Source organism: Parasteatoda tepidariorum, chromosome 9, assembly GCF_982258835.1.
Source record: "Parasteatoda tepidariorum strain Cologne lab strain chromosome 9, Ptep-v5.0, whole genome shotgun sequence".
NCBI classification, from domain to species: domain Eukaryota; kingdom Metazoa; phylum Arthropoda; class Arachnida; order Araneae; family Theridiidae; genus Parasteatoda; species Parasteatoda tepidariorum.
Window position 1 is genome coordinate 39,040,910 of NC_141763.1, and position 13,188 is coordinate 39,054,097.

At 29.5% G+C, this 13,188-nt stretch overlaps 1 protein-coding gene across 1 annotated transcript in view; it reads right to left on the reverse strand.

Annotated features, from left to right (window-relative positions):
• The window catches only part of LOC107443098 (neprilysin-2), a 38,162-nt gene that overhangs the window by 20,918 nt on the left and 4,056 nt on the right, over positions 1-13,188 (reverse strand). Inside the window, exons 2-7 of the mRNA XM_087151628.1 lie at positions 11,732-11,850; positions 10,164-10,229; positions 3,634-3,792; positions 3,433-3,513; positions 2,366-2,574; positions 163-345 (exon numbers count right to left, since the gene is read on the reverse strand). Of these exons, the coding sequence (XP_087007754.1) occupies positions 163-345; positions 2,366-2,574; positions 3,433-3,513; positions 3,634-3,792; positions 10,164-10,229; positions 11,732-11,850 (817 nt within the window). The remainder of the gene's footprint in view (positions 1-162; positions 346-2,365; positions 2,575-3,432; positions 3,514-3,633; positions 3,793-10,163; positions 10,230-11,731; positions 11,851-13,188) is intronic.

The window sequence follows — 13,188 nt, forward strand, 5'->3', positions numbered from 1 at the left end:
CTAGGTTAAACTTGAAATGGCTGTTTCCTCGCTATCAACACTTGCTTTAAACACTGCTGTTGTTAAGAGTTGCTTTAAACACTGCTATATTAATTGCAATTACAATGACTCTATATATACAATACAAATAATAAATGATAACAATTGATTATATATACATACTTTGGCGATAAATTTCTCTAAAGTGACAGCATAATCAACCATAATAGCCCCTTTCTTTAAATTCAATGTTGGGTTAAAATAATATGCTAGATGTAAAATCAGTTTTATATATTTAGTCATAATGATCTCTTTTCCTAACAAATAGTAACCCCGTTCTTCCAAGCCTAATGAAGGTTGACTGACCTAAAAAAACAATAACAACATCTAAATATAAAAAAGAGGTTATATGATAAAAAAAATATTCATCTTAATCTTTACATTTATTTTAAACCTTTTATTGAATAAATATGTTGACAAAAAAGCAGGTGAATAACACCTTATTTTTTAGCGAAAAATGAATTTACAATAGATTATAATGTATGTTAATTTATTTTGTCCTGTTAAGCCAAATTTTAATGAAACCAATTTATTCCCTCCCTTAAATATTTTGATTGTTCAATGGTTTTCACTTTTGTACTTGCTTTCTTCCTTTCCAGCTCTACAGCTCTTGGTAGGCTTCGGCTTTCTCTACAATAGTGTTTTGCGTCACTATCTCTCTCTCTCTAGATTCTTTTTTCAGTTTTTTATTTTTATTTTCTTCAGGTTATCCTCAGCTTGATCCAGCCATCTTAGCTTTAGCCTTCCTTTTTTCCTATTGCTATATATTTTCAAGTCGTGATTTTCTTTCGACATCCACTGTATTCTTTTAGCTTTCATAAATCTTATTATTTTTTTCTTTTTATTTATTTTCTTCCATATGTTATTTTTATTAATAGTTCCATAGATACTAATTATTTTACTTCAAAATTTCTTAATATATTTCATCTTTGTTGGATAAAACACAGATTTTCAGATCCATATTTATCTAATTTGTAGTGCAATTCGAATCTTTTATCTACCATAAAAATAAACATAATGATTTTAAAAAAAAGGAGAAAACATTATAAATGGTGTAATTAGAGTTTAGTTTAAAAAAATACTTAAGATATTACTTAGATCTTTATTGCATAATGTATGTAGTCAATAAACTAAAAAATGTGAATAAATTCAATTACTTAACTCTCTGTAGAAAAATTTAACAGAAAGATGAAATATATAAGATTTGTTACGTTGGTTTACGTAAAAGAATCATAATACGAGTAAAAATACTCCTTAAGCTTATTTAGTCAATTTATATTATCAAGATTAGTTAAAATTTAGAATAACAATTCTAACTTATGTAACTTTTATACCAATTTTCAATTTCAAGATTGATACTTTTCCGCTATCTGTTCTAAAAGATAATCATAAGAAAATTTGATCATTGATCAATTTACATGGCAATATCATGATAAAATTGTTATTTTCATAAAGCACTGAATGTTTCTATAAAGATTGTGAGACCTAGAACTACGTTAAAACATCTCAGTTACCTTCTGATTTTTTTTCCTTCATATTATTATTTAATTTTATAGTGCAAATCTTGAAATCTGAAATTGACATCAGATTTATCGACCGTCTGGTAAAAATTTTTTTTCAATGTTTAACTTACTGGTACCGCATAATGTTCTTCAAGAACATGATATTTTTTACAGAGAAACAAGAATTTCTTAAATAAAGGTTTAAACTGAATATTCTTATCGAAGCATATCGCCAAATCATATGGGAAGATGTTAGTCTCCCTGCATTTACATAGATATTTGGAAACTAAAAATGGATTTTCCAACGAAGTTATGCTTCATTCTAAGAGAAATGATCCAAGGCACATGTTCCTAATTTTCTTCTAGCACAGAAATGATCACCTTATTCACCAGACTTGAATTCCATAAATTTTCCAGTATAGTCAATTCTGGAGATAAGGGTTTGTTCTGAACCTCACAAGGCTTTGGCATCGTAAATTCCTTGTGCATACAATAGATTAAAATCTCAGAAGGCAGCACGATATCGAAAATTTTATTAGACGTTTATAGCTCTCTGTTTAGATCGAATATAGTCAAGATGAAGATTGGTAAATTAACTACAGGTAGTAATGTTTACATGTTTATTTGAAAGTTTGGTAGTGGTGTTACAATATTCATAATCATTATAATTCTGTATTATATTTATCCCAGTTATTTCTGGTTTATGTTTACCTTGAATTTTCCAAGCTTACATTTATCCTGTCAGCTCGTTATAAGCAGACAAGATAATAAATGCATTTACTAATTTTTTCGATGAACTTATGCGAATTTTAAGCAACACTTACAACAAGCAGTGATTGAGAGGTATTTTTTATGTCCATGTCAACTCCCATCGAAAACAGCATATCGTGTGGATATCCTTTCTCGTAAAGCTTCACCATCAACTCAGCCCAGTCAAACTTTGAAGCATTCCAACTCTTTTCAATCAACGGCCAACCACCAAAGTATTTTAAATCTTCAAGCAGAATTTTATTTGCAACCTCGTCTCTGGTTTCTACAAAGAAATCAAGAATCATAACTGAATTAATTACCAAACAATTGGGTACTTGCAACGCAAGAAAAAATGAGGTGATTATGCGTAACCATGTGATTTAAATCAAATTTAATAGCATACCTGTAAGTGACGTCACGCGTGTATGTCAAAACTGATTGGCTTCTAATTGGACAAGATTGACTCCTGATTGTTTAACCTACAATGACGTCATTTGCAGGTATCCGATTAGAAAATACGTTTTATGTTTTTAACATTTCTCGTATAACAATGAATTAGTGCGACATTCATAATATTTTTCTATTGCTCTCGTCATGAATTTGATTCCCGTTTCCGTTTGGTTAATAGTATTTCTGTTTGGTTATAATATTCTTCCCTTTTAACCAAACGGAAAATTATTTGAACATAGTTATCTTACTTATTCAGTAACTATTTAAAATTTTTTTATATCGTTTTATTCATTGACACCTGTTTAATAAGTTAGTTAGTAGATTTTAAATTTTAAGGTTGTACGTATTTTAAAAACCCTTTCAAAGCTATTGTGATAATTTAAGACTTTTAAAATTACTTAAATATTTAAAATTTAAATTTTGGATAACTAAGACCAATAGAATACTATCAATGAATGAAATGAAACAAAAAATATTATTATTTATTCAGTTAATATTAATTATTTATTCAATAAATAAAGAAAATGCTTTCACATAATTTTCTTTAAGTGAACATAGAAATGTATTCAATTTTTTGTCTGAAAAGAACCTTTAAGAACAGTTACGCGTTAAGTTTGCTAATTGAAAGTTGCGAAATTTAATTTACTGTGCTTAGTAATAATGACTCTTTAAAAAATTGCTGTAAACTTACCTCTTTTCAAGCAAGAATTATAAAATTTTTTAATTTTCTTTTCATGATCGGACAGTTTAGATTTTTCTAATTCTAAAAATTCTAAAAAGGAAAAAAAATCAAGAAAGTAGTTAGTTTTAATGTAAAATGAATATTAAATAAATATTAAATAATTATTAACTTTAAATAAAAGTACTTGTAACAGACAAAATTATTGCTTACCTTTAATTCGCAAAATGATGATAGAGTTGAGACGCGAGAATTGTGAAACTACCATTTCTCCAATTAAAAACGAGTTTTTAATCCAGTTTCCACAAACAAATGAATAAAAATCTTCACATGGATTTTGTTCGAAATCAATTGATTTCAACAGATTGGAAGCTAAAAAAAATTTCAAAAATTAAAAGTAGAAAATGTTTTACTCTATTTTCTAGTTGGAAATTCATCATTAAATAAATAAGTATTTAACCTATGTGTTAAGTGTAAGCATAGATGTTTTTATTATATAACTAGCCGCCTAAGGCGGCCAGCTGTCCGCCACGCTATGTTTCTTAGGCCCTAGCACTGCTAGTAGAGACACGATCCTCTTCCAATCTTCTTTGACGTTTCTTAGGTGTTTCTCGGACCCTAGCACTGCTAATTGAGACCCGAACCCCTTCTAATCTTCTTTGACGTTCCTCAGGTGTTTCTCGGGCCCTAACACTGCTAGTTGAGACACGATCCTCTTCCAATCTTCTTTGACGTTCCTCAGGTGTTCCTCAGGCCCTAGCACTGCTAGTTGAGACCCGAACCCCTTCTAATCTTCTTTGACGTTCCTCAGGTGTTTCTCGGGCCCTAACACTGCTAGTTGAGACACGATCCTCTTCCAATCTTCTTTGATGTTCCTCAAGTGTTTCTCGGGCCCTAACACTGCTAGTTGAGACACGATCCTCTTCCAATCTTCTTTGACGTTCCTCAGGTGTTCCTCAGGCCCTAGCACTGCTAGTTGAGACCCGAACCCCTTCTAATCTTCTTTGACGTTCCTCAGGTGTTTCTCGGGCCCTAACACTGCTAGTTGAGACACGATCCTCTTCCAATCTTCTTTGACGTTCCTCAGGTGTTTCTCGGACCCTAGCACTGCTAATTGAGACACGATCCTCTTCTAGTCTTCTTTGACGTTTCTCTGATACTTCTTGGGCTCTAGAATTGCTTGTCGAAATTCGGACATGTTCCATCCTTCTTTGACGTTCCACAGACGTTTCTTGGGCCCTTCTTCTTCTTTGAGAATCTCTTAATATCTTTTTCTTTGACAAAATACGAAGTTTTTTGGAAGGCGGTTCTGCCATGTCAGTAATCGGGTTTTAAAGAAGTCAACGAATACTTTAGAACAACAATTACTATGAAAGCAAATCATGAAACTTCAATATTAAAATCTAAGTGCTTACCTGCAAACTGAAACTTTCTGAAAATAACTAATTACATTTAATGAAAACTGTTAAAATAAAGAATAGAAAAACCAAAGAGATCCAAGGTAAGTGTGATCGTTCCTTCAAAAACAATTAAATTCCTATTTTATATATTATATAGCTACAACGCTTAAGAAAAAAAAACTAAAATGCTAAATACATGAAAAGAACACGAAAACGAATTAATTTTTTATGGTATCAATTTCTATATGATTTTTTACGGTATCAATTTCTATTTCTATATAATTTTTTATGGTATCAATTTCTATTTCTATATAATTTTTTATGGTATCAATTTCTATTTCTATATAATTTTTTATGGTATCAATTTCTATTTCTATAAAATTTTTTATGGTATCAATTTCTATTTCTATATAATTTTTTATGGTATCAATTTCTATTTCTATATCGCTACAAAAATTATCGTCTTCGCTTAAGAAAAAAGAAATAGAGCGTGGAAAGAAGAAGAAAAACTTATTATAACAATTATGAACAGCGACAAATATTGCGTATTGAGTATAGTAAAGTGCGGCGTGCTCTCTGCTTTCGCTTATAGCACTGCGTTTATAAAAATATATCAAAGAGAAGCGTTCTATTTACGTATCGAATATGTTGCCACATTTATAATACAAAAATTAAATTTTTCTCCACTTTGATAAATGTAAACTAATGCGAACCTTACAAATAATTATTAATTCCTTCGTATATTATTGGTTTAAGTTGTCGAAAATTAATATTTCAATTGTAAGGTTCGCATTAGCATACATTTATAAGAGTGGAGAAAAGTATATGCATTTTTTATGGCTCTTTGAAGACGAAAAAGCATAGAGTTTCTTACAAAATGACTGATAACTAAAAAACTAATCCAAATTTTTGAAAAAGAAAAAAAATACTTCTTCATTACGTCAAAACACAATTATGTGCCGAGTTTCGTGCCTGGGCGAGGCTTCTGGGCCGATATATTGTGATTACAGACAGACAGACAAACAGACACACACACAGCCGCATTTATTATTATGTATAGATAAATGGTTTACCATTTTTCAACAAAAAAAATTTTTTTTTAGCGATGCTACAGAAATGTACCTCGTGCAAGCGTACATAATTAGCTTCATTTATATTATGAATAGTAGAGAAACTTTGATGCTTCGACTTGTACAAAATATTTAAAAAAAAAAAAAAAAGATTTTCACGTGGATTTTGGTTAAAATCTATAAATTTCAGCAGATTAGAAGCTAAAAAAAAGTTAAATTTATAGTAGAAAATGTTTTGCTTTTGGAACTTTGTTTCACTCCATTTGTTGCTAGTTGGAAATTCATTAAAGAAAAAAATAAGTATTTTATGTGTGTGCCAAGTATAAGCATAGATGTTTTTATTCTATAATAAATAGTTTATCATTTTTCAAAAATAACAGCATTTTTAACAACGCTACCGAAATGTACCTCATGCAAGCGTATATAATTAGTTTAATTTGGATCATGAATAGTAAGGAAACTTGGATGGTTCGACTCATGCAAAATATTTTTAAAAAAAATTTCTAATATAAGAGAACAAGTTAACATTATTTTAATGGCTTATAACGCTTGCTATTTTTATAGCTTATACTGTTCCAATTAAGGACGAGTTTTCAATCCAGTTTTTATAAGGAAGTGACTAAAGATCTTCTCATGGATTTTGTTCAAAATCTATAAATTCCAGCAGATTGGAAGCTAAAAAATAAGAAAGTGAAATGTATCGTAGAAAATATTTTACTTTTGAAACTCTTGTTTCACTCTATTTACTAGTTGAGAACTCATTTGAATTGAAAGTATTTCTCATATAAATTAAGTGTATATATAGATATATTTAGTTTAGCTCATTTTTTTTAAAAAAAAAATTACTGCATTTTTAGCAACGCTTTCAAAATGTACCCCATGCAAGCATACATTCTAAATTCGATTTAAGTCATGAATAGCAGGGAAAACATGAATAATTTGATTCATTTTTTATAAAATATTTCCTATTTTTTTAACACAATAAAACAAGTTAACATTATTTAATAGCTTATAATACTTGCTTGCATTATTTTTGTATACTTAAATCATAAACTATACTTTAGTTTATTCTATATTTTAGTTTATTATTTTTACTAAAGAATTTTTAATAATCAACAAGCAGGATCAAATCTCCCAGCTTAAACCACTTTGACCAAAGGAAAATTAGAGAGATATTGAAACCTATACAGCACTAATTATATGTCTAAAGGAATGCCACAATCTATATTTGTACCTAAAGAAACATAAAATGTTTTTTTAATGACTAAAAACAACAAATCCGAATTGAAATCGTTAATTAAATTCAGTTTGAATCAATAAACTGAACTATTCTGTTGTTTATTAAGGCAATGCTATAATTCTTCATTTAATATAGTATTTCTTGATCTATTTCTTAATATTTTGAAAAGCTTTCTTTTTTATTTTCATTTCTTCTGTAACAAAAGTATATATAGAAAAATCCTTGATTCGATATGATGGGTCGAGCATTCCTTAAAAGCCATTTTGTAAGCAAATTTAAAAAGCACATTAAAAGAGAAATTAATAGTAAAGAATAAGTATGTTGTGTTTTCGTATATTAATCTAAAGTACACAAGGAATTAGTATTTTTTTATGTATGTTAATACAGGGAAAAAAAAACAGAGAGAGAATCAGGAAAGAAAAACTTCCAATAAATTTTTTTTTCTTTACGGGATCAAAATGAAATATATTTTGCTTGATACCAAGGCTTGATATGGTTGATACCAAGGTTATGTACAGGTGATACACGGAACCAACACGTGATTCTCATCGATTTACCCACTATCCCCCTATTTAACCAGGAACATAGGCTGACGAGGAATATTTTACTAAATAAATTGCATTCGTTTGAAATAAACTGATCGTTATCTCTCCAAAAAGAAATATATACCCGGCGAAAATGTATGAACTCAAAGAAAAAAATTTTCGACATAAATTTAAATGAAATTACCTTCAAGTACTCTTTTTTTTTAAAAAAAAATAATTGTTAACAGTAACACGTTTCATGGATAATGTAGCATGTATAGGTCATATTTCAAGGCAGTCTTTTAAAATGTTCAGAAATTTTTTTTAAATTTGTTTAATTTTAACTAATTTGTATTCAGAATATAATATAGTAAATGTAATTGTTAAATTCTTAAAATCTCATTTTGACAGTACTTTTTCGATATTTTGCAATGCGTTTCAAAACTTTACATATATTTTAAATTTTATAACTTTTTTTTAAGTGAAACAAAAATCTCTGACGGAGATATATTTTTTAACTACTTTCTAATAAACTTCACAGCATTTCAAAGTATAATAAATATTTTATAGAGTTTTCATAAAGCATTATTTAAAGTTTATTTTATAAAGTTTATTTAAATTAAAGTTTATTTTATAAAGTATTATAAATATTTTATAGTATTGTGGGGATAGTAGTTACAGACCATGTCAAGCGTCATCTATTAAAAGGTACCCCGACATAGAGTCGAGTTAACATATCTTATATACTAGTGAATTGTAGTTGTAATTTTGCAGTGGTAGATACGCTACAGTACTCCCCCACTAGAATTATATCTGTGATAGAATTCGATGAACGAATACCACTAGTCGATTCATTGCTGTTTTGTGAGAAGCCGGGAGAGCTGTATTAAGATCACCGTTCGTTTGAGTGCTGATTGTGAGAGCTGTATTAAGTTCACGGTCGCCCTTATGTTGCCTTTAGCAGTCGAGTGAGTGTCGGCCGACGTTGTGTTTAATCGAGACTGAGTAGCAACAGCGCGAGGAGTTGGATAACGTCGAAGTCACAAGTAGCAAGTCAACTGTTCAATGTGGATAATCCATCGAAGTATGCGTGTTCAGATCGTAGTGGGCGTTACTTTCAAGGTAGGCGTGTTCACATCACGTCCGAAGGTCAAAAATGTGGAGAGAGTAGATACAGACCATGTCAAGCGTCATCTATGAAAAGGTACCCCGTCATACATTCGAGTTAACATGTGTTATATACTAGTGAATTGTAGTTGTAATTTTGTAGTGGTAGATACGCTACAGTATTAAATATTCTCAAAATTGAGCTAAAATATGTTAAAATGGCTCCAAAATAAATAATAGTCAAGTTTGAAAACCCCTGTTTTTAAAATTAAAACAGCATATGCCAATTTTTCAGCAAAATTAATAGCCTCAAAACTGATGTAGTAGTAGTCGTTCATTTACGTCACACTAGAGCTGCACAATGGGCTATTCGCGACGGTCTGGGAAACTTCCCTGAGGATGATCCGAAGACATGCCATCACAATTTTGATCCTCTGCAGAGGGAATGGCACCCCTGCTTCGGTATCCTGACGACCTGGACGCGAAGTCAAGCACTTTACGGTAGAGCAGTTTAACGAGGACCAATGCCGCACACCCTTGGTCCCTAAGAAGACTGATCCAAGTGGTCACCCATCAGCACACTGACCGCAGCCAGTGATCCTTGACTTCTGTGTTCTGTTGGGAACCGCGTTTTAACGATCAGTCCACTGTGGGACCTGATGTAGTGGGAGAAATGTGTGCTCATTGTCTGCCAGCAGAATTTGAACCAAGGACTTCCGGACTCGTAGTAGGATGCTCTAACCACTATACATCCTTGTTCAGGGAGAATTATGAAGCTTTATATAGTGGTCAAATAAATGACACATCATGACATGTCTTTCATTCGCTTGAAAGTTTTTAAGATATGAGAAAAGTGAAATTAAAATTTCAGCTATTAAGTAAAATATAGTTTTAATAATATTAAGACTATATTTTCCGAATTGCAACCCTTTGTACCATTGAAATTAGAAATTAGGTTGAATTGATGTGTTACTGACGCGTATAAAACTTTTTAACATACCCGGGATTGGTATGCAATTACGATGATTAGAAGCATCCTACTACGAGCCAACGAACTCGCACATTTCTCCTTCAATTTCACTTTTGAGACTATGCATTTTGCTCAAAAAAGAGTAAACGTTGTTTTAATTTTGAATGCACGGGGATTTCAAATTCAGCTATATTTGTTTCGAAGCTATTTTGCCACATTTTTACACAATTTTTGGAAACCCTTTTTTACACTGTTCTATTACGATCAACAGAACTTGGTGAGTTTTAATTGAGAGAAGATACGCAGTTCGAATAGATGAAAAGAAAATTACCCGAAACATATATACATAGCTTAAATATATATTCGCTTATAACAGATCAAAGAAAGGCTATCTGTTTGAAAATATTTTTACTACAAAATAAATTTACGTACCTGTATTGATGCATTCTTTTGTGACACATGTGTTGCGTAAATTATTATGAGTCCTGTAATATTCACCTTTAAAATGGAAATAAAAAATAAATTATTTAGCAATGGTGTAAATAAATGTAATTATAATCATAAGCTGAATTAAATATATAAAAATTATTCCATCTAATCTAAGCGCAAATTGTTCGTTTTAATGATTAGGAATAACTACACTTTCAAAACAAAAAGTGTAATACTTATACTTTTTTTTAAATTATTCAATTTTCTAAAAGTTAATCCTAAAACAAACTTCGCGCACAGTCAGAAATTTTGAAACGTGTTGAACTACTACGTCGCTCAAATTTGCTGAAATCTTGATATGGTTCTAAATTAAATCCTATTATCGTAATTCTTAATCTTGCTATGGTTCAACTGGAATGGTTTAATTTCAATTAAACATCTTATGAGTGTCAGAATTCGAATCAACCCAGGGACCAGTGGTATCCGAACTTGGTTCACCTCACTGGGAGACGAACGCTCTATCCTTTGAGCCACTGCGGCTCAAAATTTAACATTAAATATTTTTCAAGATAATTAGCAGTGTTTCTCCAGTTGGCATATTCATAGCTGTTAATGAAACTTATTCATAAAGTGGGGGTTCCGCTAAAAGTAGCTAGATCACTTAAGGTTCCATAGCTGAAAAAGATTGGGAATCGCTGCTCTAAAAGTAACAATTAATCCTTTTATTTTGAGAAAAATTTAATCGAGAAGGTGAACTGCCGCATTTGATAGAGGTATTTACTGTAAACTTTACCACATTAGCAATAGTTCATTAAAGTTCTTGAAAAATTTTTCATTAATATTTGTTAAACATATGTTTAAGTAAAATTTTCTTTTATTTCTATGAATCAAATTTAATTTTTAAAAAGTCCTAGTAAAATAATATAATGATAGTTGTAAAATGCACTTTAAAATTCAACAGACTAAAAAAAAAAAAAAAAAAAATAAGAAACAGCGAAGAGTGAAGAAATATACAGAGAATTAATAGAAATGTTAAACTAGTTTCACAGACATTGCATTTTTAAACTCATAATTTCCATGACCCGAAAATTTACGAGGTGAGAAAAATTCTTTAAAAAAAATGTAAAATTTCATTGAAACAAATGCTTTTTACTTGGAAAAATTAACAGAAATAATTAGGGCAGTTTTAAAAGAAAATAGTTACTGTGTATGATTGGAATGGAAAAGTATTTTCCCACCCTTTTTGAGTGTTTTATTTTCACTATTTAAATAAACACCAATTTTCTTTATTCTCACAAATCTTTTCATTTATTTATTTTTTACATAAACTAGTTTAATTTTGCAACTATAGATTTGAAGCTAAATCACAAAGGTTATCTAACACATTATAAAAACTTCTCTAAATCAAACATTTGTTTTTATTGTATAATGGTATAAAAATGAAAAAAAAAATGCTATAAAGGTTGAAAAAGAGCATAGTCATCAGCATTCAAGTATAATTACATGTTTTTTGAACATGCTATAAAAATATTTAAGAACAGTATTTATACTTTCCTTATTACTATACATACTTCTGTAATAAGCTGCTAGTGTTATGCATAATCCAACTCCTCCCACAACTAAGAAGAACATAATCACCACAAGTCTTTTCTCGAGTGTTGTTTTCGGGTGACAGCCATTATCTGAATCACTAAATTGGAAGAAAAAAAAGTTCCAAAAGTAATCAGTTTTAAATTGGAAACGAAAGTAAAGGAGAGGAAAAATTCTTTAAGGAATAAATATATTATGTAAAGAAATATAAAAAGAATAATATATAAAGAATAATATATAAAGAAATATAAAAAGAATAGAAATAAAGAATAAATAATTCTTTAAAACAGCAGTTCCCATTTTTATTTCCGACTACGGAACCCTAAATAATCAGCCTCCTTTTCGACTCCTCGAGTAAGACAATTATGTGAGGATTAACCATTAAAAGACTCTTTATTTTTGACTTTTTGATATTTAATCAGTGGAATGAAATATTTTTTAATCATTTTATCTTAAATTAGATTTCATGTTCGATAGGTGAATTCGCAGTCCTAAAAGTGAATCTATTCTAGCTAAAAATTTGTTTTTATTGTATAATGATATAAAAATGAAAAAAAAAAATGCTATAAAGTTTGAAAACGATTTTTAGAGAAACATATTTCTTTATTAAAGACTTCAGTTATTTTACTTTTATTTTAAAATAGCAATGTGAAATAATATTGCAATTTTTTTATGAATGTATGTCTTTTTTATAATGGTTGTCATTCGATTTTTTTAAATTTAATTTTTCTCTCTTCGGCTTTTTATTTTAAATAATTTAATGAACGCAATTGAAATAATAAGTAAATAATGGATTATTTATTGGATTTAAATAAAATTACAGAGTTAAAAAAAAAACTGCTTAAAGTCTTAACTCTGGGAACCCCTTTTACTATTCCACAGAACCCTAGGGTTTAGCAGAACACCATTTGAGAACTGTTACATTACGGTGTAAAAAGTATGTTTTCAACTTTTATTTTTTAAGGGAATAGTGTACCTTTAAAATATTAAAAATTATTTATTTGAGTTTTTAATATTTTATATTGTGTTACGGATGGTAGAAACCTAATTTTCTACATCATTTGAGCACAAGATGACATCTATGCCTTGTTTCACCAAAAAATATCATCAATTTTTGTGAGACATTACTTATTACACAAATTTAATTACACGTTATGATAATCTCTCTTGAGCAACAATTTATTTAGAAAAATTTTATTTTTAAAAAATTTGATTCCCAGTATTGTGTAGAGCTAATGTTACGTGAAAAATTTCGAAATTTATTGTATGAAATGCAAATTGAATTAAGAACATTTTGTGAAACTTTTTCCTTTATAAAATTTTATGAAAGTTTAAATTTTTATCTGTGCACTCATACATTTGTGAAAATATTATACGTAACTTTTATTCAAGATCTTACTCTTCCTTACAACTTACAAGGGAAACTAGGGAAGTGTGA